At 45.2% G+C, this 24,536-nt stretch overlaps 1 protein-coding gene across 1 annotated transcript in view; it reads left to right on the top strand.

The window, feature by feature from the left end:
- Positions 1–24,536, top strand: part of LOC8041454 (rab-like protein 6) — a 49,084-nt gene that overhangs the window by 4,286 nt on the left and 20,262 nt on the right. The window contains exons 2-10 of the mRNA XM_042292609.1: positions 2,472–2,641; positions 3,939–4,045; positions 6,246–6,383; positions 7,101–7,192; positions 9,868–10,008; positions 11,274–11,379; positions 11,899–12,002; positions 13,452–13,582; positions 15,638–15,888. Of these exons, the coding sequence (XP_042148543.1) occupies positions 2,512–2,641; positions 3,939–4,045; positions 6,246–6,383; positions 7,101–7,192; positions 9,868–10,008; positions 11,274–11,379; positions 11,899–12,002; positions 13,452–13,582; positions 15,638–15,888 (1,200 nt within the window). The 5' untranslated portion in view covers positions 2,472–2,511. The remainder of the gene's footprint in view (positions 1–2,471; positions 2,642–3,938; positions 4,046–6,245; positions 6,384–7,100; positions 7,193–9,867; positions 10,009–11,273; positions 11,380–11,898; positions 12,003–13,451; positions 13,583–15,637; positions 15,889–24,536) is intronic.

The raw sequence follows: 24,536 nt of genomic DNA, 5'->3' as shown, positions 1-24,536 counted from the left end.
GTTGCCTGGGCAGTGGGGTACAGTGACCACTCATAACTTGAGTCAGTTGCCAGCTATGCACACATTGTGGTCAGTAATTTTCTGCATGGCTTCCATGGCTGAAAGTCAAGTATTTTCGGGTATCTATCTACTTACCTTCGGGCTGGAGAAGAATTTTGTATCATCCCTTGCCACCGTTTTTCTGAAGAATTATTTGGAGGGAGAATTTCCTGTTACCCAGGGCTAGTAAATTATTTGGTCTTATTAATGGGTGTTTTTATTTATTTATTTATTTACAAACAAATCTCCATTACCATACTGCATTATTGCAGGGGGTGGGTTTTTCAGAAATGTGTTCATCAAGTATAATCAAACACACTGAAAAACTAAAAACTAAGACATAGAGACAGCCAAACAGAATACATAATTTGGCAACCTCTTCCACTCTTCAATAGTTATCAGAAAAAGGCCAAAACATCAGTGTGAAAGCTGTAGGGTCAGATTTCGTTTGGGTGGTCCGCTCTTTGTGATACATAAAATGGTTTGTGCACATTGCACTTAGTGATGTGATATTCATTTTTGACAAACAGTGCCTAGCACATAGTGCCTAGCACACAGTGATCATAAATTGCAGAAAATGGTTTCATACTTCCATTTCTACTCTGAGCATTCCAACAAAGATTAAATATATGTTATTCTAAATCTCAAGGTTAGTTGTGGATGAGTACTCTAGACATATTGATTACTGAGGCTTCATCATAACTGTAACATAACAGTATAAACTTTTTTTTTTTTTAATTTTATTGAGGATTGAAACAACACAACAGAATTTTTAGTAGGGGTTTGTGAAGAGTGATTAAAATAGAATAGCACTTCATCATCATTCGTAGCCTTTGCAGTGCTAGGGAAAGTCATGACAACTGATTCTCTTAAGTGTTGAAGCTAGGTATCACTCTGCACTATCCAATAGACCCTTTCCGGAATTCTGTGCCATCTGGTGACTCAAATGGCAGTTAATCTTTTTACTATACTAATGGCGGCAATGAACCTGTGGTCTGCAGTATTTAATGGGGCACCATCACTTAAAGGTCAACGGTAAACGAGAATCTGCACTTCACAACAATTATTTCTCAATCTCTTTTAGTGTCAATGGCGAAACAAATGCAGACTGTTGGAACGAACCGCCAACCCACATAGACGCCTTGATAGAGTTCTATACATCAAGGGGCTTTGAGGCCGAGTGAGTGCTCCTAACAGATTGACTGGGAACGAGTTAGAAATGAACGCTTACGCAGCTCTTACGTCCGATTCCTGCTTCATGTTGCGCTAACATCGAGAATATATAGGCCTCGAATCATCTGCATAGGAGCATCTTCAACTTCTTCCTTCATCAGTAAATAGAAGGCCGCCATTAGTATAGCACATATGCCGTTTTCAGATGATGATGATGATAGTGATCAAAGTGGCCAGACTGAATTCCGGAAAGGGTCTATTTGAACCACTATTCTCATTTTGTGTTTAAATCGTGCACCTTTTTCTTCCCTGGCCAGTGCGCACTAAATTTTTCCAATAAAGGTTTTGTTTTCCAATAAAAAAAGTGAACCACAAATACATTTTTATTTAGTGCACCAAAGAAGCATTGACTGCATAAAGAGACTCTGGAAAGTTTAAATATTTTAAATTTAAACTGCCTAATTAGGTCCCATATGACACAAAAGGCACTTTTCTTAAAAGCAAATAATGTGTGCTGTACTTATATGCCACGAGACATAATTTATAAATTCTGTTGTCTGTATGTTCAGTCAGCCACAAATGGGCATCTTGTAGCCAAGTGCGAGTAGTGGATTTCGAGTTTGAAGCAAATTCAAAGTGAATAGTGGTTTTGGCCAAATATTTTTGAATAGAATATTGAATAGTTTCTCCGAGCCTTGTTGCACCATGCTTAAACGAAAACCCAGCTATGCATGCGAATGTTGCTCCCAAGCCTCCTCTTGTCCATATAAAAGTTAATTTTAACCTAACTATATTTATGAACTTTGACCTCAGAAAGTCCAATACTTTGGAATTGGACACATAAAAATTCAGAGCTTATAGGATAAATCCAAATTGACTAAAGTTTTGTTGGCGGGTGTCTCTTTTAGAGTTTTTCGAATTTATTCGAAACCCTGGTTATAACCCTGGTTATAATTGACCATTTCTCATGGATAGCAAGTGGATCTCACAAATACCGCAAAACATTCAGTGTAGTCACAGGCAGGTGGAAAGGGATCAAGAGCTACCTGGTAGATGGCATTAGTGCTCCCGCATGTTTCCTCATAGTTAGCGGTCACACTCAATTGGAAACATCAGTTTGAGCCTTAATCTGCGGGTATGTGGGGCTGTACAAATGACGGGGTTCCAGTCGGGCAGGGATTGAATCGGATTGGGTTCTTTTGGCGTTCCCCATGGCTCCGTGTTCCGTCGCACGGCGTTGACCGCCGGTGTGGTTGCAGGTCGGTGCTGCCCGACCCGGGCAGCCTCTGGAAGAGCAGGATGCTGACGGCCCTCAAGAAGCTGGTGGGCAACAATGAGGCAGCTGGGGGGAAGCCCCAGCCTCCGTCCGGCATGCAGACCATGGAGCAGAGCCTCCAGAAGAGGTTCGCCAGAGGGGTGCAGTACAACAGTGAGTCGATTTCACGTCGCGCTCGTACCGGAGCCCGGCTATCCAGTGTCGCCCTTGCGGTATGCTGGGACACAACTTCGACCTGTGCATTGTGTGTCCCACAGCTGTTGCGCGTTGGAAGTGGTCCCTAAGCGGTAATGAGTCGCGTTGCAGGGGCCGGCACGTCGTGACTTTGAATGGTGCTATACCGGTGGTTGGTCACCGAAGTTCCAGTAAAAGACACGGGCGAATGCAAGGATCACTTTCGTCGCAGAGGTCCGTCTCGTGGGTGTTAAAGTTTCCGCGACAAACTCTTGGACCGTGGAGCAACCTACGGCACAACGGGTGTCACCGTTAGAATCGTGCCAGGCAACGGCACTACAGAAGCAGGACGTTGTTGGGTGGAAATCCGGGGGCCGGAAATGGGAGTATGTCGAACGCACCTGTCACGGGCATTATGGTACTGCTGTGATGTAGTCTTGCTGCCCCGATGCCCGCGTATAAATGTGATTTGGACATCTCAAATCGGGAGATCTTGAAAGGTGAAAGAAAGAATGGAAATCGGTAAAGGGGGATAGAGATGTGAGAAATGGACAAAATAATTTAGAGAAATGAAAAGAGGAACTGTTTGTACCGGTGGTTCTCAACCATCAATGTTTCGGGTACCTCATCTAGATCGGTGGAAGAGATGGGGGACCCCATCTACAGGAGGGTTTTGGACGATTAAAATGACAGAAGGGTGAATGAAGAAAACTAAATGTATGTCAGCCAACTTTGAAGTTCTGAAATGGAGAATAATCTACCCTACTCACTCTGTGCACGTGATGCAATCTGTTTAGTTTTGCTGAACAGCTAGCATCATTAAGAAACTTAATTGCTCGGCTCAACTGACAATCGAGGGCTTTGCGGACACTAAGAAGGCCTTCAGGGACCCCAAGAGGTCCCCATACCCCCGTTCGAGAACCACTGGTTTACACTATGCATATCTAGTTCTGATTGTCGGTCGGTTGTCAGTTCTCCACATGAAGATCAGTCGTACGAATCAAAGCGTTCCGTCCTTGGATCACGCACGGAGGGTTGTCTTTGCCACTTTATAATAATAATAATAATGCTGTATGCATGTTTATACAGCCAGAAGCTAGTCAGCCTTAATGGGTGTTTGTTGTCTCAGCTGTAGACAAGACATTTTGCCAGTGCAGTACCACTGCTAGCGTGGGGTTTTTAATGAGCATCCCTCACTAGTGATACATGATCGCATGCCGGTACAAACGAACGAGTGATTGAACGAACTGACTTGTCTCCGTCTCCTGCGGTGCAGTGAAGCTGGTGATCCGGGGCGACCGCAACGTGGGCAAGTCATGCCTGCTTCTTCGTCTGCAGGGCCAGCGCCTCAAGGAGGAGTACCAGCCCAGCGAGGAAATTCAGGTAAGGGGGCCACGGGGAGCGCTGGGCTCGACCACAGAAAGACAAAGATTATTGAAAAAAAGTAAACGGGACGAGCGCCGAACTCGTTAAGTATTTGTTGGAAAAAATAGCTTTTTTTAAATATGTGGATGAAGTTGAGAGACGGAATGTGCAGCTCGTTTTGATTTTTACTGGGTTAGAGGGACACGAACACGGTGTCGCACGACTTTGCATCGTATGATGCCACAATCGGCTGTGTGGCCATGCCGTGACATGATGTCACTGTGTCATGTCAAGGAGTTGCAGATTGTTACGTTGTCACTCGACCACATCACCCGATGTGACAATATGATATCACGTGACATCATAATGTCTTGTGACAGCACGGTGTCATGTCATGGTGTCACGTAATGACCATCATGCCAATGACATCACGGTGTCGCATCACAATTTCCTTGGGGACCCCAGCCCTTAACACATTCTGTGTCAAAACACCAAAGAAGTAAGTACCCATGTCATGACGGAATCAACACATCTTTAAGGACACAGTTTATTTTCCATGTGAATGGCCAAGGTGCCCGCAGTCTGACGGAGGCTTATTGCGGAGAAGGCACCATGGTAACCGAAATTTCAATTGCATGGCAATACATCCCCAGGTGGTCAAAATTAATTCTCAGTACTTCGCTGGGGCAGGCCAGATGCCCTTTGTTGGTTCGACATGTAATACGGCTAAATTTCACTTTTAATGTGAATGATCAGGTGTTTGGCTGATGCAGCTACCTTCCCCTTCTTTTCGATTGAGTAGGATTCCAACAGTTCCCTGGCTGCTTTATGTGTACCTCTCCCAATGATGGAATGTTTTTTTAAAGTATGGATGACAGTTGCTAACCATAGAGTACAGAAGTTGATGTCTTCGTTGCAGATTGCTTGTCCGACGCAACATGGTCAGGGTTTTTGCAACTACTCGGAAAGTCATTAGAATATCCCTTAGTTCCTAAAAACCTGGAAACATGTATGTGAAGGTGAGATTGGGATTGTTAAAGCCTTGAAAACTCTCACACTTCAGTGTGAGGGAAAGGAATTGATGGCACGGCGAATAAATAAAGAAAATGCAGAAACCAGAATGAGTATTATGGTAAGTTTAGAAGACTTGCATGCTTATGCGTTGTAACAACGAGTGACATCACTCCCAGTGTGAATTCAAACTGCATCAGGAGAAGAGCAAAGAGCAAGATCTGCAAAGCTTTAGCCAGGATATTAGAAAAGTACTACAAAGCTACTGCTTTGAAAAGCCAGTTCGGAAGCATAATCAGTGTCGCGCAATAAAATGCCCTAGAAGGCTCTATATTACACTTAATCTGTGGTCCCTGGATCCGTGCAGAAATGTGAGTGTTCTATTTAAAACTTGTAAAGGTTTTGCTTAAAAATCTGTGGAAACATTGGTATGCTACTGACAGGAGCCCAGTGAATGGGGCTGGTTGGTAACATCACCTAAAGAGCACAGATAACTGCCAACATGCCAATTTGTAGGGCACTTGTTCGTTGCTTATCTCTTTGATCCTCATCTTCTCGTGCCCTTTTTCTAACATCCCAATGATATCTTTTAAAGTGATATTCCTGAGTATCTAGAGTACTTCCACAAAATATCCTTGAAAAGGTAACAAGTTGGTGGTTTCTCCTGAACCTGAGCATGCCGAGGATTCTAGCACCCGCTGTGGGAAACCGACATATAATGAAAAGACCAAGACTGGATCGTTTGGTTGCTAATCCTTTGTGGAGTTTTGTTTTTGACTAAATGTACAAACATTCTAAGTTTACTCTCAGTGCACTAGGAAGTCTTGGTTTTATACACGATTCTCAAGTCAAATGTTTTGAAATGTTGGTACATTATAGCGGGGACAAGGATCATGAATAATTGAATTAGTATACAGTGCAGACCACACGGAAAATAGCGAGGATGGCAACAGGTTCTGATCTCTTATTATACTATGAAAAGAAAATGACGAGGGACGGTCTGATACAGTTTCAGCCTTGTCATGTTTATGCGACCACTGCCTTGTTGAGTCGAGGGTTTCGGCCAAGTTTTGACACCATGCCTCAATCGCAGTGTCGTCCGTCACACTTTCTTCGCTCGCGCGCTACCCGCACGTTGTGGCTCTGCAACGTGTGGTTATCTCGTCGAGTCTCTTGCTCTTCCTAATGAAGGCTGGGGGCCGTGCAGGTTGCCAGCATCCAGTGGAGCTACAAGGCCACGGACGACGTGGTGAAGGTGGAAGTGTGGGACGTGGTGGACAAGGGCAAGAAGCGACGACCCATCGAGGGACTCAAGCTCGACAATGCTGGCAGCCCCGAGGCCGGCGTAGGTCTTTGCTTCCCGTCTTCTCGGTTTCTCCGCACAGAGGGACGAGGCATTTCTTTTTGGTTTCCTTACGGTGCCTGGAATGACTCTCTGATCGGAGCGGTTACCGCGTCCCCATTTGTGACCCTTGAATGCCTCCCGCCAACGTCGCGCTCACGTCATGCCGTTGGCTGCTGCAATTCCGGCGGCGGCGGAGCAGCGGCGGCAGGTACGTTAGGAGCCTGGTCTGCTGCAGGCCGCTCCCTGGTTGGACAGTTTGCGGAAGCTTCGGCAATCAATAGTTGGGACGCCATGACGACAGCGACATTTCCGTCAGCTCGTATCTTTGCCGAAACTTCTACGACCTACCGCCGAGGTTGCAACGTTCAATGGTGTGACGCGCCGGCGGTGGTGACGTAATTTGTTGCTGCTTCCCACATTTGGTGCGCGGGCGGGGCGGTATAGGACACTAAGCGCGCCAGTCGAAGACTCATTCCGGGCACCATAGTTTCGGGGGTCTTCACCGTGCCGGGAGTAAGTTTTAGATTCCGAGAGAGGGAATTCCGAAATGTAATCGTTTTGTGCTGAAGCTCATTTTAGTGCGTGTAGCGGAGCTCCATTCTATGCGGCCATGGGTCCTGACCTCCCTGCTTATGTGTGGAAGCTGGTGAAGTAGAGAAACTGGTTGCGTTTGGCTGCCGGTTATTACATATTTTGGACTCGTGACGTCTGTTCTAGGTGCCGGAGGAGCCGGCTCTCGACGCGGAGTTCATAGACGTGTACAAGGGAACCAACGGAGTGATCATGATGCTGGACATCACCAAGCAGTGGTGAGCACGTCTCTGGCAGCCCCGCACCAGGGCCTTTAGTAACGAGCAAGCGGGGACATTACGTCCACCTGCATTCGTCACATATTTAAAGGCTTTTTTAGGGATTCGGCATTCCACGTCACTTTGTCATGCCTGTGCTTGAGAGTCGACGGGAGACGAATCTGTCATCTGCTTGGGGGTTACTGTGTGGAGCTAAGGAGGGAACTAGTCAATGTGTCTGTTTTCGGTAAATTTGCACACAAACCCACACCGTACATCTTCCCAGCACTCGTCGATCGGTTGAGAAATGCAGAGTCACTAGGCGGTGGATGCATGCCCGGTGTTCGATGTTCTGCGGAGGAGAGTCGCAGTGCTTGCTCGGACCATGTTATACAGCGCAGAAGGCGATTAATGGAATGGTCTACACACCTTTCCGAAAAGATGCTTTTAGGCTGCTGCCCTGTTGCTGATAATGATGCGACAATTGCGATTCTTGTGCCCCCTATCAGCTAGAAATTGTTTGCCACCCTCCCGAGCTGTTGAATCCTGCCTGCTCAGTGGTAGGCGAAATGCCTGCCATTCAAGCATTTCTGCTCAACATTTACAGGGAACGAAGGAGGGGAGAGCGTCGAATGGTGCTCGCCGCAATTTTGTGAACATTGACAACTACTCTTTTCCGAGATAATACCCAGAGAGTCCTGCTCAGTCCTCGCAAAAAGTGACTGTTTGCATTGGGGTAGGGAAGGGATCGGTCACATCTGTTCCTTTGCCTCGGTGCCGTGGAAAAAGGATGCTCTCCCCAAAACGTGCCCCCAAAACGAGATCCTCTCGGATTCTGTCCAATCGCTAATCGTCATCGACACTGTTGACCAAACATGCTGTGTTAGCTGAGATCTTCCTATAATAAACCCTTTTTCGGTAACGCTCGTAATGTGGTAATTGTAATGGGGTACATATATTATATTGTTTGAATATTGACAGTCGCTGAATTTCGTCCCCTAGTCCTGCAGTATGCGTTGGTAATCACATTAATTTTAGTAAGTAGGCGGGCCTTTTTTTTCTATCTTCTATTGGCAAATTAGTTTCAACAGCCAAGCACTTTGTCGATTGACACGGCTGTTACCAACTGGCTCAACATGGACAATAATTAAATATACTATTTACAAAGCCAGCTTTTGACACTTTTGTGTTCGAGTCTGGAACGTAGCCTCGATAAAGCATGCATTCGCCATTTGCACTCTCCACGTTGCATCAAACGTCACAAGAAAACGAGCGCCGTAGCGGGCATTGTGAACGAGTGACGCGTTGCGAGTGTTACGGACGTTGAGGTTATATGTGAAGTTTATACGCAAAGCTCGAGCCCCCGTGGGGCTCGAACCTCGGTCGGTGCGGTGGCTTTTCAGGTGTTATAGCCGCTGAGCTACTATAGTAGCACAGCTGGTTTGGAAATGTAAATCATGTTATTTGAATGCAAACGTGCCGGTGTGAGTGGCCAAGTTTTAGATGAAAACAATAAAATAAGGTAAAAATATGAGGAAAAATAATAATAAAACAAATAAGAAATAAAAGTATATCAATAAACAAAAATAAATTAAACAAAAGTAAAATAAATGGATAAAATAAAAGAGTAAAATTAATAAAATAATAATAAAAAAAAAGAGAAAACAGATAACAAAAACTTTCATCCTTTCCGCTCTGGTGAAGAAGGAAGACCAGCTGTTCAGTGGTGGTCTATTATTTACAAGAGAAGACTGCAAGAGATTGGTGGGGAGCTACGAGCCCTGCAAATAAGTCGCTAGCTCAACCAGGAACAGTGCGTGGGGCGTGGCCCGAGCTGAGGCCACGCATCTTGGCACTTGCTGAATGAAGACGACGAAGTCCCATCGAAACACTTCCCCCTTCTCGATAAAAATAATCAGTTTCTAGAAAATACACTGGTTTGTTTGTAATGCGCTTGGGGCGTGTTCTAGGTAGAGGAACCAGAACAGACGAGGAGGATGGTTCAGGAGAACTTTCTGATGTCAGTTCAGTATTTGGCATGGCAGAGCCCTGTCCCCTGATGATTGGTGTAGGCTCTGGAAGTGAAAACGCACCAGAGGTGTTCGCCGTTGAGGATTCCGTCTCTGAAGATTTTTGGTCTGAGGCACATAGATTTTTTTGTTCATTGGGATCCGAGTCGAAAACGAGTCGAGACGATGTTGAACTGCCTTGTTCCGAATGTTAGGCTAACCGACTTCGCATGTCGTTGATGTGTACTGTACTATGGTGGAAATGAAGTAATGGCCGACCGCAAGTCAGCAAGCCAAAGTGGAAAGGCTGGAAAGGTTGCGCTATGTATGAGCGATGGCGGCAACCAGACAACCGGCAAGCCTGTTGACTGGTTTCCGCTGTCGCTCATAGATGGCGGTAGCTTTCCAGAGTTTGGTGTCATCATTTGTTTTCTGACAGACACGATATTGGGGAAACTAGCCCTTAACAGCTCTGCTGTAAAAATAATAAAAAAACTAGCACAAACGACATGCAGAGCTTGGTTTGTGCGGGACAGATTTTGTGCTCCCTGGTCTTTGTCAGCAAGATCGAGCCTATATCATTTGTTTTTTTGCTTTAGCAAGAGTTGAGCAAGGTTACATTGGCACTTTTTCTTGGTATTGAGAGGGCACATCTTGAGCTTGACCTTGACCTGTGTCCACTTGCAGGACGTTCGACTATGTGCAGCGGGAGCTGCCCAAGGTTCCTGACAACATTCCAGTTCTCGTGCTGGCCAATCACCTAGACATGAAGCACCACAGGAACATCACTGAGGACCAAGTGCGCTTCTACGTCGAATCCATCGAGCGGTGCGCCTTTCCCTTTGTCAATATGCACAAACCGCCTGGACTTTCACGCAAGACCAGCAGAGAAGATGAAAAGCCACACCGAAACCAAAACAAGCCGTATTGAAGCACAGTTTTTGATTTCTGGGCTTATTTGACAAATCATCTCTGTCGGAACTAAAATCTGATGATTTGACATCTCCCAACTCACTCAGGCTAGTATCAGCAACAAAATTGACTGCAGACACCCTTGAATCGGGAGACTTTAAAAGCTTCCGAGGAGGCACATCCTGCGATAAGTTCACAGCGCGGAGTCCTCTTTCTCGTCTCCGTGTTTAGTTATGATAGATCGTCATCTCATGGGGAAAAAAAGCTACCGTAAACGACTTAACTTTCGCAAAGACCTAATTTCCGCGAATCGCCTACAATTCGTGAAAAATAGGTCCCGCGAACAATTCCGCTAAAATGTAAAATGTATATTGCGATCCCACCGCGTTGCGAAAATTAGGGCCCGTGAATTATTCCAAAACTCCGACTTTGACCGAAATCGCGAAATATTGAGCCCACAAAAAATAAATCTTTTACAATATAGGGAAAACTAGTGTGTATATTCTAACCATCAGATGTCCTAAGTTCATAACCGCATCAGAGGCTTTGCAATTGGGCTCGCAAATCGTTGGTTATGGGCGCGGTACGGAAAGAGTTAACACAGAATCTGTTTTATCAGACGATTTCCATGGAGTTCTTTCTGAAACAGCCAGCTGTAACGAAAAACAGTCACTGAAAAGCGTTACACTTATAGGGAACCATATAAAAAGTCTCTAGTCCCCGGCAGGATTTGAACTCAAGACCTTGAGATTGTGAGCCAAGTACTTCGGCAACCGAGCTATCCAGGGTCAGGGGTCGGAGCATGCAAAAGCAAAGTGATTCGTGCGGGGCGCGGCAGTGGCGGTCGCACATTTTGCGGTTTTTCCTGTCATTCTGTGCCATCTCATGGTGTGTACCAGAAATGAAAGCAAACCTTTAGGCCCTGCCGTTCAGATGCCCTTGTATTCTTCCATGTAAGAGCTATTACAGATTTTATGCTTACCAGTATTTGTCAGCATGATCACTTTCATGTAATGTCTTTTTAGGAATGATGTGCAATGTGTGAAGTCAACGCTCTTCTTTTTTCCTTTTCTATAGCTGACATATAGAACAGGGCTTTGAATATTTTAACAGTTGTTTCACTGCCTGGAGAGGAGGACAGTGTTGGAGTTAGCAGCCGCACATTTGCTTTGTGTGTGCAGACCCGCCGGAAGCGCCCAGATCCGTTATGCAGAGTCATCTCTCCGCAATGGGTTTGGTCTCAAGTTCCTGTACAAGTGGTTCAACCTGCCTTTTCTTCAGCTTCAGGCAAGTGGCATCACACTTTCTGATAAAAGGGAATGGGATTGGCTTGCTTTGAACTTGTCCCTTTAAAACATTTAGAGGCTATTCAGCATATTCTCCTGCTCAACCATTTGCACCCAATATACCAGTTTGCACACCACCCCCAGTGCACCCAACAATAATATAACCGACGTGAAAATAACCCAGAGAAGATAATCACTCGGAAATATTCTCTTTTGCATCTAGAAACTGATTGAGAAAACCCTTTGTACTCTTCAGTTCACTCAAAGCGATCCCACCTATAGAACCAGTTATCATTGTGACAGACTCGCAGATGAGCCATCAAATATTGAGGAAAGCTTACCCCCACATACACGTTACTTGACTAATGATGAACTCTCAGTGTGGCAGAGCTGATGTTTGCAAAATTTGGAACTCGGTATAGGTAATAGTTGCACTGTGTTGAGGTATGGTTTATACTTGGGGGAAAATATTGTATTGAATCCTAAATATTGAATCAATGTTGTTGTTTCTGTGGTGCAGCGGGAGTCTCTGCTGCTGCAACTGGAGCGAAACGCTCACGAGACAGATGCGACCAACGAGGAACTGGACATACTGCAGGAATCCGAGGAGCAGAACTACGACCTGTGAGCAGTGGCATAGACTTTCCATTTTCCCGGGGGGGGGGGGGGGGGGGGGGGGGGGCAGGCTGAGAAGTTCTCCGGGGGGGGGGGTGCTTTTTCGCGCAATATTTTTTACACCGGCAATTATCAGCGGTTTATTTTAGGGAGTACTTTCTACAGCGTATGTATATCGCCATGTGTCCGTCGCTGTGTGCATTGTGTTGTTTACATGCCACTACTAGAAGCTCGTTACATGGCACATAAACAGCGTCTCGGTAAAAATCACAGCCTGGGAGGGGGGGCAGGCTCTGCCCCCCCTCCCCCCCCCCTCGGATCTCACCAGGGGGGGCACGAGCCCCGATGCCCCCCCCGTAGTCTACGCCTATGCCTGTGAGTGTTCTGAAGCTTCTGACTGCTAGCTTGGTTTTGTTTCGTGTATTGGTGTACCCTTCTATAGAGAAAGGAGACACTTTTAGATGCATAGTATTTATATGGCCAGCTCTTGGGTTTTTCACGTCCATGCCTAGGGTGTAGTTATGATGAGGATGTCACGCTGACATCGCGGTATTCAAAACAGTTAGTGTCTGAGCATGGGGCTAAAGCGGGAGCTTTATTGGGCCAACCAACCTCAATAGCTGCATAGGCATGAAATGTGTAGGTCGGTTGGTCTGTAACTGCTAAACGATCTTGGAAAAAACAGCAACCGGTGCCGGGGACTGAATCCCTGTCACGGGCGTGGAAACCGAGTGTGCTGCTGACTGTGCTACGGACCCAGCACGCACAAACGGAAGGAACAGAAGCAGGTGGTGCAAGAAACTGCGGAGTGGAGAGGGGTGGAAAGGGCAAGAAAGAGAGGAGCAGAAACAGGTGGTGTAGAAAGAGCGTGCGAAATGAGGAGGAGTGGAAAGGGCAGGAATACGTGCTTCCCCTCTCTTGGTGACCCAGTAAATTTAGTGCAAATGCTTTGTATCTGGGTGGTGCTGAATGGAAGTGTATGCAGTGTCACAAAAAGACAAAGGTGTAACATAATCTGTTTCTATACAAAACCCCGCACTAGGCACCACCTGAACTAAGTGCACAACCATGGAGGTAGGAAGCTCTGGAGGTGACATGATGCCACCAGAGGTGAAGCCAGGGGAGACTGCCATTTTGGAGGGACACGCTTCCAATGATTACCAAAAATGAACAAAACCTAAAGACACTGTTGGACGAAAAGGACACTCTTGAGCATATTCCCACCAATTGCAGCCAGTGGCGACACAGGATTGTAATCGCCTTCCCGCAGTCATGCTTACATTTACTAACACTTAATTTTAGAAATTACTAATTTGTTCAGTGATGTCTCATAGTAGTTTTATATTTTTGTCATTTCATTGTTTCTACTTTTATATGTGCTTTACAGTGCCCACTTCTCTCTGTGATGGCTTTGGGCCCTAAAAGTAATTTAATAAATGAAATGTCTCGCTTGTTCAGGTTTGCGGAAGCCTTGAACAACCGACGCAGGGAAATTGCGGACCAACTCTCGTCCGCATCCAAGTTTGCAGAGGCGGCGTCTCCACAGATGGTGGTCAATGGAATGCCTTCGAGCGCCACCACGGTCAACTGTGCGTAACTTTCATTTTCATTTTCTTTGGCGACTTGCCTTCCTAAAAGTGATATAGTTTTAATGGAAAATGTCTTTTATGGGTCCTGTTTCATGAAAAACTTGTCATGAACGAGCCTCATAGCAAGCGTTGTAAGTGTGCATCATGAACGAGTGACACGCTTGGAATGTTACAGATGTTAAGGTTATAGATAAAGTTTATATACAAAGCTTGAGTGCCAGCGGGGCTCGAACTTGGGTTGGTGCGGTGGCAGTTGGATACTATAGCCACTGGGCTACAGGTACAGCTGGTCTGGAAGGGTAACTGACCTTATTTGAATGCAAACATGCTGGCGAGAGCGGCAGTTTTTGGAGAAACGCACTGAACCGGCGGCGCACCATACTCAGCGTGCAGCGGCGGCGTGGCTTTTGGGGCGGCGCAGCATGGTGGCGCACAGGTCTACCACGTGACCAGCGGCGGCTCCGGCGGGCGCCAACTAGAAATTCGCTTTGCGCCGTAAATAAATATAGCTCTAAAAGTTTTTTTTCTTCGTTTTAAATTCGTTATGACATTCTTTTTCCATCTAGGCTGTTTAAAAATTATTTTTTTTTCCTTTGCATGTGTCTTTTAACCTTTCTGGTTGAGGGGGTGACACTGGTGTTAATGCTGCCAGCTTGTGAGTTTCGCCAGCCTCCCTTCTCAATCGGATCATCCCAAAATCATCCCAACTAGTCCAAGGACCCCCATACCACGCCTTTATCACTCTCGCTGCAACAAGTATTTGCATTTATAAATCGCATTCTGTAGCACTTCAGTTGTTCCCGACAAATCTTTTGTCTACCTGCTCAGCATCACTATTAAGGGGGGACATGGGCCTAAATTTTTAATTTCTTTGAAAAAATTCATTTTTTAATTTTGAGCTTTTCAGTTTTAGAAACTAATTATACACCCTTACACCAAATTTGATAACCATACGCCAAATAGTTACGTTGATATAAAATATTTTCAACACATTGTGAGGCAGTAACAAAGTAAAGGAGTTCAATGTTTGAATGCATTTTTCTCAGTTCCACTGTTTGCTGCAAATTTCATACGAAGGAATCTTTTGTTCGAAGGTGAAAGTATTCTGGTACCACAATCAAGATGTTTCTGAACTGAAATTTACTCAGGAATCGGGCTATCTACTTTATTTTGTTTTAGGTTGAAGTCCTCAGTGATAAAAAACTAAGTTTTCAAAAATTGACAGAGGACAGATATGCATCTCATAGTTTCAGGTAATAACTCTTCCTGAAATATTTACATTTAAGTTATTAAAACTAGATAGCCCGAGGTCCCATATCCCCCACTTTATATTCAAGCAGTCAAAATGATGCTTAATAATTTGATTTGCATATCATAGATTTCTTAATAAAAAGTGGCACATCGTCTTTTGCAGGTATGTAAATTTGCCCTAGAGAGCTGAAAGTTTGCACAGTACACCTACATCTGAAGCTAAATCTCCCCTGCAAATTTCATTCCGATCACTTGAGTGGTTCGAAAGTTTGACCTCTAGCCAGTGTCCCCCCTTAAGGCATTGGCCGTTAGTGAGCACATAAAATTTAAAAAAAATGAATGAATACGTTGTAAGTATAGTCTTTTTGTGATACACTACTTCCGAGTTTGTCCTGGTTTACATATTTCATAGTCTGAGAGAACATTACATTAATTTCAATTCACTCGAGGTGTATGTACTCAACTTTCAAGTATGTTCTGCTTTACATACTTGGAAGTTTTAGAGTAAATCACGTTTAATTCACTTTGCTCGAGGCATAGTACTCTACTTTCAAGTATGTTCTTCTTTATGCACTTCATAGTTTGAGAGTACATCATGTTTAATTTAATTCACTCGAGGTGAGGTACTGTACTTTTAAGTATGTTCTGTCCTAAATAGTTCTTACTTTGACAGCGCATCACACCTGTTTCACTTCACTCAAAGTATGTTCTTCCCAGTGACTCGCTTACTTTGCTCGAAACTCAATGCCACATCGCCCACTACCTTGGCCATCCAACGCCGGTCCGCTGCTTTCTCTCGTGCAGTGGCATCGGAGACGAAGCCGAGTGGCCCCCGGTCTGCCCCGCCTCCTCGCAGCGTGTCCGTGCCCAGCTCCCTGGGAGCCCAGGAGGCCAAGAAGCAGGCGGCCACGAGGGCCCAGGCCCCCACAACCCCTGCCGCCACCGCTGCGTCCCCCGTGGTGGCGCCCCAGCAGGCCGGCGGAGCGGTGAGATCGCTGTCCCCCACCGACGAGAAGGCTGCCAAGTCCGGCGCGGCTTCTCCCACAGGAACCACCGTGAGTATGGTGCTTAGGATGGGTCTTCGACCGGTGTGTTTGACTGCATCCTAAAAATCCGGGTACACTTACGCTACCGCGTAACGTCTTTCACAACAACAGCAGCGAGATGCTTGCATAATTTGCTATCATTGCTGCGCCATTGTCGTTTCTGCACCAACTCTCGAGCACAATCCCTAGGATCTTTGCGCTGTTTTAGCTTACTCTCTCGATTCTGCTCCCGCGCCTCATCTTCGTCTGCGACGATCCTCCTCAACGCGCCGTAGCTGAAGTCGCGTTTGTCGAACCTGCTACCAACTTTTCTGGGTCTAGCAATACGACGTGCAAGTTCGTCCGCTCGAACAGTCGTGCGTACGAAGGTGTTGGCTACAGCCGGCACTTCCATACACCATTCCAATGTTTAGAAATCCACAGCCCAGTGCACGATCCTCACAACCTAGCAGGCGCGTGTTCGCCGTTTCGAATAGCGAGCAAATTGTGCGCCCTACGCGCAAACGCTGAAAATGGCACCGGCCAAAAGCGGTTTTAGGGAAAGGTCTTTAGTCGTCGACAAGCTGGGAATGGCAGGGCATCGCTTTCGAAGTCCAGCGCGTGCTCGTCGCCTTTCGCCTTGCTCCGGCGTCGCGTGCACACTTGAGGCTTGCGAGACGCCGAAGCTTCGTTGAAGGTAGAAAGAAATGGAATGTATATACGCCGCCTTTAATTCGCCGTAATTTGTCCCGTCTATAGCTTGGTCGGTGGAGCGTCTGGCTGCAGGAAAGACGACTGCCGTCGTCCACGGTCTGCAGATTCAAATCCGGCTCGACGGACGGAAATACGTCGTTTTCCGACCAACTCTGAAGCGGCTGCGGCCACGGCCGGGTGCGATTGTGCGATCGACGATGTTGCCGTGAGTTTTGCAAAGGTCGACTGCTCAATTTCCCAAGGAGGTTCCCATTAACGGCTCTCGCCGTATTAGTGGTCCCTCGATTTCTGCCCGACGACGTTGTAGAAGCGTCGCATCATCGCCGGTCGCGATTTCTGCGGTGTCGCGGCGGCGAAGGTGGGCAGTGCAGACGCCCGTTCTGCGGCAGGTTGCTGTCCAGCTCGACGGTCCACAGAAGCTTCGGCAAACGGGTTGGGACCCCGTAACGGCGGCGACGCTCGCATTCACTCGTGCGTTTCGCCGGGACTTCTAGCACCAACCTCCAGAATCGCAACGGCTTGACGTGCCATCGTCTGTGACGTCAGGGCTGCCACTTCGGGACCACTTTCGATGTATGGGAGGGATGGGGTGCCAAACGCACCGGCGAAAGACGCATCCCAGGCGCCGTAGTGTTCCCGTCTCTGGGCGTACGCGTGCGTGTATCGACTTCCGCAAGTACAGCCAGGGCCCGTTTGCTCGAAGCCGGTTAACTTTAACTGCGGTGAAAAGTTAGCCGCCCTTCCCTACTAGGTACCTACAAGTCCCTAGCCAAGTTTGACGAGGGCTGGATGAGCGATAGCTCCGTGTTTTATTATAAGGTGGTAGCTGGTGTCACCTACTGCCTGTAGTGAATATAAGTGGCTTCCGTGGAAAGGTTCCCGAAATGGGGGACCCAAAAATGCGCTCTACCAATGTTTTCTTGATGCAGCGCAGTATACATTTGAACTTAAAGGCGGGGGCTCAAAATTTTCTTCAGCGTGGCAGAAGATTCCCCCTCTTTTCTTTTTTTCCTCCTCCCCTTTTCTCCTCCATTTTCCTCCTCGCTTTTTATGGCCTTCTCGCACGAGTGCTAATGGGCTTACCGGCCCCCCGACAAAATCTCTGTAACCCTTCAAGGTTCTCTGCTTCAATCCCAAACACCAGGGATTAGTTAGGCAGGCTGGATATGAGCTCGGAAGGGTTCGGGCTGGCTCGCTTTTCTTCTTTTTTTCTTTTTGCTCTTTTTCTGCAGTTCTAAAACACACTCAGATAGTCAACACCAACTAGCCCAACAACAAGTTCTTTTACATTCAGATACTTTCGCATGCAGCCACACACGCTACACCACCGCATATTTATCTCGAGTGAACGGAACTTGAACATCACAGCAGAAGGAAAAAAGATGGGTATTTTTATCCGAACTTTGAGCTCTACCCAGAGAGTTAAAAATTTGTCGTTCTAAAAACGGCACACTGAAGAGTGATTATATCACTATTGTGTTTTTTTTTTTTGTTTTGTTTTTTGTACAAAGTAATAATCATGAGTAATTACAAGTCAAAGATATTGCAGTCAGAGGGACCCAGTCTGACCATTTTTGGGGCATAATATATAGGTTCGTACTACAGGTGTTTTCTAGAGTGACGGCCGCCTCGTTGAAGCTACTAAGAAGAGTAAAAACAAACTTCCATAAAAACTAAAACGGTTTTGTGGTATATTTCATCTATCTTCAGCCTTTGAAAAAAATTTCTTCGTGGCCAAACGTGCATTTAGTTTCTGTCGACAAATGTAACTGAAAACTTGACACCCGACAAATATCTTGCGTATCAGCAAAGAGAACGGGAAACACGAAGATAGAACCGCAAAATCACAATTTTCTTCGCGTAAAATAGTGCAACTAGCAATTTTATGCCACTAGCAATATTATGCCATTTATTAAAAGACAGCAGGTATTACGAAGTTTTCATTTTCTTCTGTTCGCATTTGTTCGCTGATGAAGAAACGGAATGCCCAGATAGCCTCTGCAGCCCTTACATAATTCTTTGGGGCTTTGTCAGGGTGGGCGAAGGCCATCTCCAAAAAAACCCAGGAGTTCGGAAGGTGTACTACCGCAAGTTTTGGGGCTGCTTGGATAATTTAGGCGTCTGGCGTTCCCCGCCTACTTAGAAAAGGAGTGGAACAGCGGTCAGCTCAACGTCGTCACCAAGCGGGAAATCATGCCGAAATGTGTCCTTGAACACGTGCGAGATCTTTACCCGAACCCAGCCGGGATTCGCCACAATTCATCTACGAAAAAAATTATAAAAAGGGGTAGGCTTAAACGATTTGGCAGTTTTTGAATATAGTCATGCGGACTAACTGTCCACAAGTACGGAAAGAAATGCAGTAGAGATGCAGAGCTCTATTGTGTTCTTTATGTACATACTTGTCTTTCACGCTGTACGCCAATTAAAATGAATTCTGCAATATCTGTAGATTATGCCTGGTTATGTTGTCTTTAAAAGAAAAGTAATCAAGCAAGTTCGGTATCGTGCCACAATTTGTGCATATACAATTTTATGTGGAATTCAAATTCAAAACAGTACTTCCGCGGGAAATAATGCATCCGTCGTTCTTCGTCTTCCTGAAGCTATGAACTACCGATCCCGGCTACAGGACTTTTGGGTCCACAAAATATCACGCTCAGTAGAAAATTCGCCTTTTCTACCAAAAGTACTACTGAAAATTATTTATTTTTCAAACAGGTCGGGTGGTGATGCGTGTTTGAGTGTAGAACCGTTGACTGGGCACTGATTTGCACCAAGAGTGCAGTGCTTCCTTTCATGCTGCCCGCGACGAGTGTTGAAATTTGAATATAGTAGAAATAAAATCAACTGACACCCTTAGAATTATTTTAAACTTGCGCTTTTTTCAGGCATTAAGATTTTTATTGCACCTTTTATTCATTGTCGTCTTCGATGAGGGAACAACTTGCCGAGGAGGCCGCGCTGTCCGTGTACGCGCCTTGACAGATAAGGTCGCGAATGCTTTTCACGAATCTTTAAAGACCAAGCATAAAAATGAAAGACGCAGCCACTTTACGCCAATGCATTAAGCCAACTTTATGTTTTGGGTAGACGTCTTGCGAGAGTTGCAGTATTTTTAATTATGCCTAATAAATTAAATGTTTAGGACTAAGTACCAAATTTTTTTAGATGTATTAAGAACAAAAATGTCAATTGGAAAGTTCTAGAGCTGCTTGAGAAACATCCGAATTAGCTGTTTGCAACGTGATGCGGCTCGCGTGGCTTCCTTCTGACTAGTAATAAAGCTTATGAAACATGACAAAATACCCCGTGATAAAGCGCCCTCCCCATCATAAACTCAATTTCGAATGTCCCGAAATTTGTTTTCATAGGCCGGAAAAAAAAAAAAGAGATGCATGCAAGACGCGTGCCCCACGCTTTATTTATATCAGAAAAGAACTGTCCTCTATTTTATATACAACGTTTATTTATTTATTTTTTTTTCACCTACTAGATATTAGAAAAAAACGTGGAAATTAACGTTTTGTGGATGTGAGCGAAACGGCCAGGCGAAGATTGGGTTCAAGAAAGAACGCAACAAAAACCGACTGATTACCTAACATTTGATAATAAACTTTTCGATTATAAAAGAAAACGGGATAGTTGATTTATAAAGTTGTTGGGCGTAATCGAAAGCCACCAAATTGTCCAGTGAAAATTAGCGCCATTGCGGTTTGTGTAGGTGAGCTATACGGCCAGGCGAGGATTAGGTTCAATAACGAACGCAACTAAAACCGACCGATTGCCTAAAATTGGCTAATTAACCTTTTAATTAGAAAAGAAAACGGCATCTTGTATTTAGAAAGTTGTTGGCCATAATCGCAAGCCACCAAACCGTCCATTCTTAAAAAGATGTAACGCGCATACTTTATTATATGGCGTCCTCCTAATTTGGGCGCGAAAATATAGTTCTGACTTTATGTGGGCTCCATCTCCGCGTGGCACAGCCTAACGCCATGAAGCTAAAGCGACAAATCATGCGCATCGCTGTGACAACGCCACTGTAGAAGGGGCGAGGAGTGCGGTGGCCGAAAAGATTGTGGTAACACGATTCGCGTCCAAATTAGGCTTTTTAGGACGCCGTGAGCCACTTCACGTCCACTACATCTCTTTAAAAATGAATGATTTGGTGTTTTTGATGACTATAGATAAGGCACAAACCGCAATTGCGTAACTCTGACGTCTTTTTTAGAAAAATGTCTAGTCGTTAAAAAAATCGCCCTGTATAAGCACGATTGTAAGGCAGTTCTTTAAACCCCGGCGACATCATTACGGCATGGAAGGAGACGTTGACCACAGATCATACTCTGTGTATGATCTGTGGTCACTGTTTTTTTTTTCGTACGAGAATGAGCAAACATTTGATACCAAATAAAATAGATTTAGCATTCACCAAATTCGGCTTGTTTACTTGATTCAAATCGATATTTGATTTGATTACACTTATTTTGTACCCGCACACGCCTACTTTATTCCCTAATGAGTTACAAGTAATAATTACATTGTTTTTTTGTATTTTTTTTTTTGTCGTGCGAGGTCATCACAATTTATTATTAACAATCGGAGCTATGCGATTACGCGGAGGAGGCGCATTTTAAGATATTCAAAATTTTTCTGAATACACAAACAACTTCAAACGTCTTGCTGTTTGGGTCGTTTCCTACACGCAGGACCAATAATAAAGTCAACACCTTATAGAGGAGACTATTTCTATCAACTCAACGCGCAAACACGATGTGAAGCGTGTCTGCATACGTTGGAAAAGAGATAGTGGCGAGCAAACCATAGCGTCGAATGTCCATGCATCAAATGTCCGTGCACCGAAATATCCGCTCACCGAAAAGTCCCCCACCGAAAAGTCTTTGCAGCAAAAAGTCCGTATACTGAAATGTCTGTGCACCAAAAAGTCCGCACCGAAATGCCCTACAGCAAAACGCTCTACACCGAAAAGTGCTAGACCCACTGCGGATGGGATCCTCTGTCACCTCTGCCGGTTTACGAACCATGATGATTCAGAACCACTGGTCTATGGAGCACCATCCCTGATATACAGAAAACGCCGCTCATACTTCCCGTTGTCGCCATGAATCCGCCTAAACAACAAAAGATGCCAAATCGGATATTTATATTAAAATTGATACTTCAATGACTACTTCTTTGAGCAGAACAAGGCATTTGTGCTCTCACAACAGCAAAGAATCATCTTCCAAACGAATGCTAAAAAAGAGCCAATGCAACTCGTTGGGAAGAGCAAGTGCCAAGCTCGCTCAAAACAGCTACTCGGTTGGTTCAGCACCCTGTCGCAGGTGTGCCGGCTGGCTTCTGGATAATCTTTTCAAATCCTTGAAGCTTTCATTTCCTCCACCCCAAACTTGTTAAAAAAAACAAAAAAACAGGCAGCTGGCAAAAAAATACAAAAAAAGTCGGAAAATGGCGAGGAGGAAACGAGAGGTGATTTCCTCCTTTTACAGTGGCGAGAAGGAAAGTGAGGGTCGGGTTCCTTCTCTCTGCTTGCGGGCCGGCCTTTAAGAAACAATTTTTATTGCTCGTGGTACAAATAATCGGTAAAGTAAAACTAAATTAGCCCTTGTTTGGAAAATTTCTAAATATTTGGCTGTCTGAAGTGAAGACAAGCCTCGTTGAAATTTCCTTCCAAGTTCGAAAGAGGACGACGAAGTTCAGTCCTAAAAACAATGAAAAAGAAGTGAGCAGTGAAAGGCGGGCGGTACTCCGGCAGCATGGTTGGCCAGCATGTAAGAACTGTATAAAACACCGTCATAAATTAAAAAACCTGTAATTCGGCTCCACTGAAAGTTGACCTATTAGTAAATTACACGAATATCGAGGAGAACGCTGGAAGTGTAATTCTACGTACCGCGCGCGCTGGCCTTCCACTTATAAAAGATTTGAAGTAAATAATCATATTAAATCTTTGACGAACGCGCGTGCTCGGCAAAATTTGTTTTAAGGGGGGACACTACCCATAAAAAAAATTTTCTGCAAAAAAAGTTGATTTTGAAAAATGTCATATTTACATCCACCAGCACCTGGAAAGTATTTCCAGAAAGTATCATTAGTTTACACCGCATAGTTAATTTTTTATAAATTATTTTCGATCCATTGAAGCTAAAGGAAAGATAGGGGTTGGAACACCTTGAACACATTTTTCTCCGTTCCACATTTTGGCATAAATTTCATTTTAGGAAAACTATCGTTTGTTAATGGGACAAGAGGAAAGACTCGCTTATCGTTTTTCCTAAGTGAAATTTTATGGGCAGTGCAACTATGGAATTGTTTTTTGACTTTGTGGATGTCTTTTATAAAAGATGTTAAAATCTTCTGCTTGACATAAAAGGCAAAAAAATTTATTTGATTTTTCACTGTGATGTTAGCATGAAGTAAATTCTTTTTTAGAGATTTTCTTTTAACAGCTGCACACTCTAGGCATTCTACTGCAGATCTAGAGTAGAAATTGTTTGGTATTACATTAGTTTCCTAACGATAGTTTTCCTAAACAAAGTCGGTGTGTTCCTGATAAAAATGACTACAAGTTATTTTACAACTTATGTACACTGATCAAACTTTGCACTGCATTCTGCCTTCCAACTTCCAGTATATACTCTAAATTTCATTCATATTAAGCCATAGGTTCAAACGTTAACCCTACTGGGTAGTGTCCCCCCTTAAGCTTTTTGCTTTAGAACAGTTATTACTGCAGACGCCAGCACGTGCGGCGCGTGTAACTACACTTGTAGCATCCACCTGGGTGCTTGGGAAATTTAGCAAAAGGTCTAGGGGACGCTGTCTGCTTTTGTGTGCTATCAATACCCGGCCGATTGAGTCAAGGCAATCCACTTTCAAAGACGTTGCCATGCCGACAACTATCGCGTTCATATAGGCTGAGGAATGGCCAGAATCGAAAGGCTATCTAAAAAATGCGGCAAGGTCATTGCTCATGCTTTGCGTTTTAAGTGAGGTAGGGCAAATCGAAAGCCTCCTGCACCATCCATTGCTGGCTAACGTGCCCGATATTGGAGCTACTACGACGTATTAGTTCCAAAGCGAGCGGCACTCACTCACCGGGGCACCGCCATGTTTCCCCGCCGTCCTTACTCTGCCGGTCACGTGACCTAAAATTCCCCCTCGTAGGGAAATGTGGTTAACTTCTAACCGCGGTTAGAGTTAACCAGCTTCGAGCAAACAAGCCCAGGTGCGTGCTGCTAGATGTGAAGATCGTCTGATAGTTGAGCCTAGAGCCACCAAATAAAGTAACAACATTTCGGCCATCTTGGAGCTTGTTGCCAGTTCTCTGAAACTTTATCTGAAATTGGAAAAAATGCTCTTCCGTCCTCTAGAAAGGCTGAAACGGTTTGCGACCGAGCAAAATGATATCGCCCAAGGTGCCCTAACACTACCCAGAGCTCAGCGGGTCACACTTTGAGTTGTAACGAATGCCAATCGCTCTGCTCTGCACTAAGCGTCAAAATGGCGGCGCCCGTGAGAAATTTGGGGAGTGAAGTGTCGGCATTCTAAGAGCGACTCATTTAGTAGCTCTAGTCGAACCTCGCTAAAGTGTGATCGCAGTTGCCGGACCGGCACCCAAACGCAGCATTTTCCATCCACAATGGCCAGACTTGCTTTTAGCACGTCGCTGATCTTGAACGTTTATACGCGAGCCGTAATTAGGCGCATGAGTGGTTAACTCTGTAACGAAAGCTAAGAAACTTCTTTTGCGGGATCATTCCGTAAAAGAAAAGGGTTTTCTTTTTACGGGACGGCGGAAATTGCAGTTCATGATCGGCATTACATGCGGAACTTGGATCTTTGCTGCGACAGATTAACCTTTCCGAATCAGTATGGACTGCGGGTGTTGGACTGCGAAGTTGAAATACTTGACAAATGCCTGTCGTGAAAGCCTGAGC

Source organism: Ixodes scapularis, unplaced genomic scaffold (assembly GCF_016920785.2).
Source record: "Ixodes scapularis isolate PalLabHiFi unplaced genomic scaffold, ASM1692078v2 PGA_scaffold3__209_contigs__length_174095766, whole genome shotgun sequence".
Lineage (NCBI taxonomy): Eukaryota > Metazoa > Arthropoda > Arachnida > Ixodida > Ixodidae > Ixodes > Ixodes scapularis.
The sequence above is the reverse complement of the archived record's forward strand: the minus strand, read 5'-3'. Positions and strand labels throughout refer to the sequence as shown.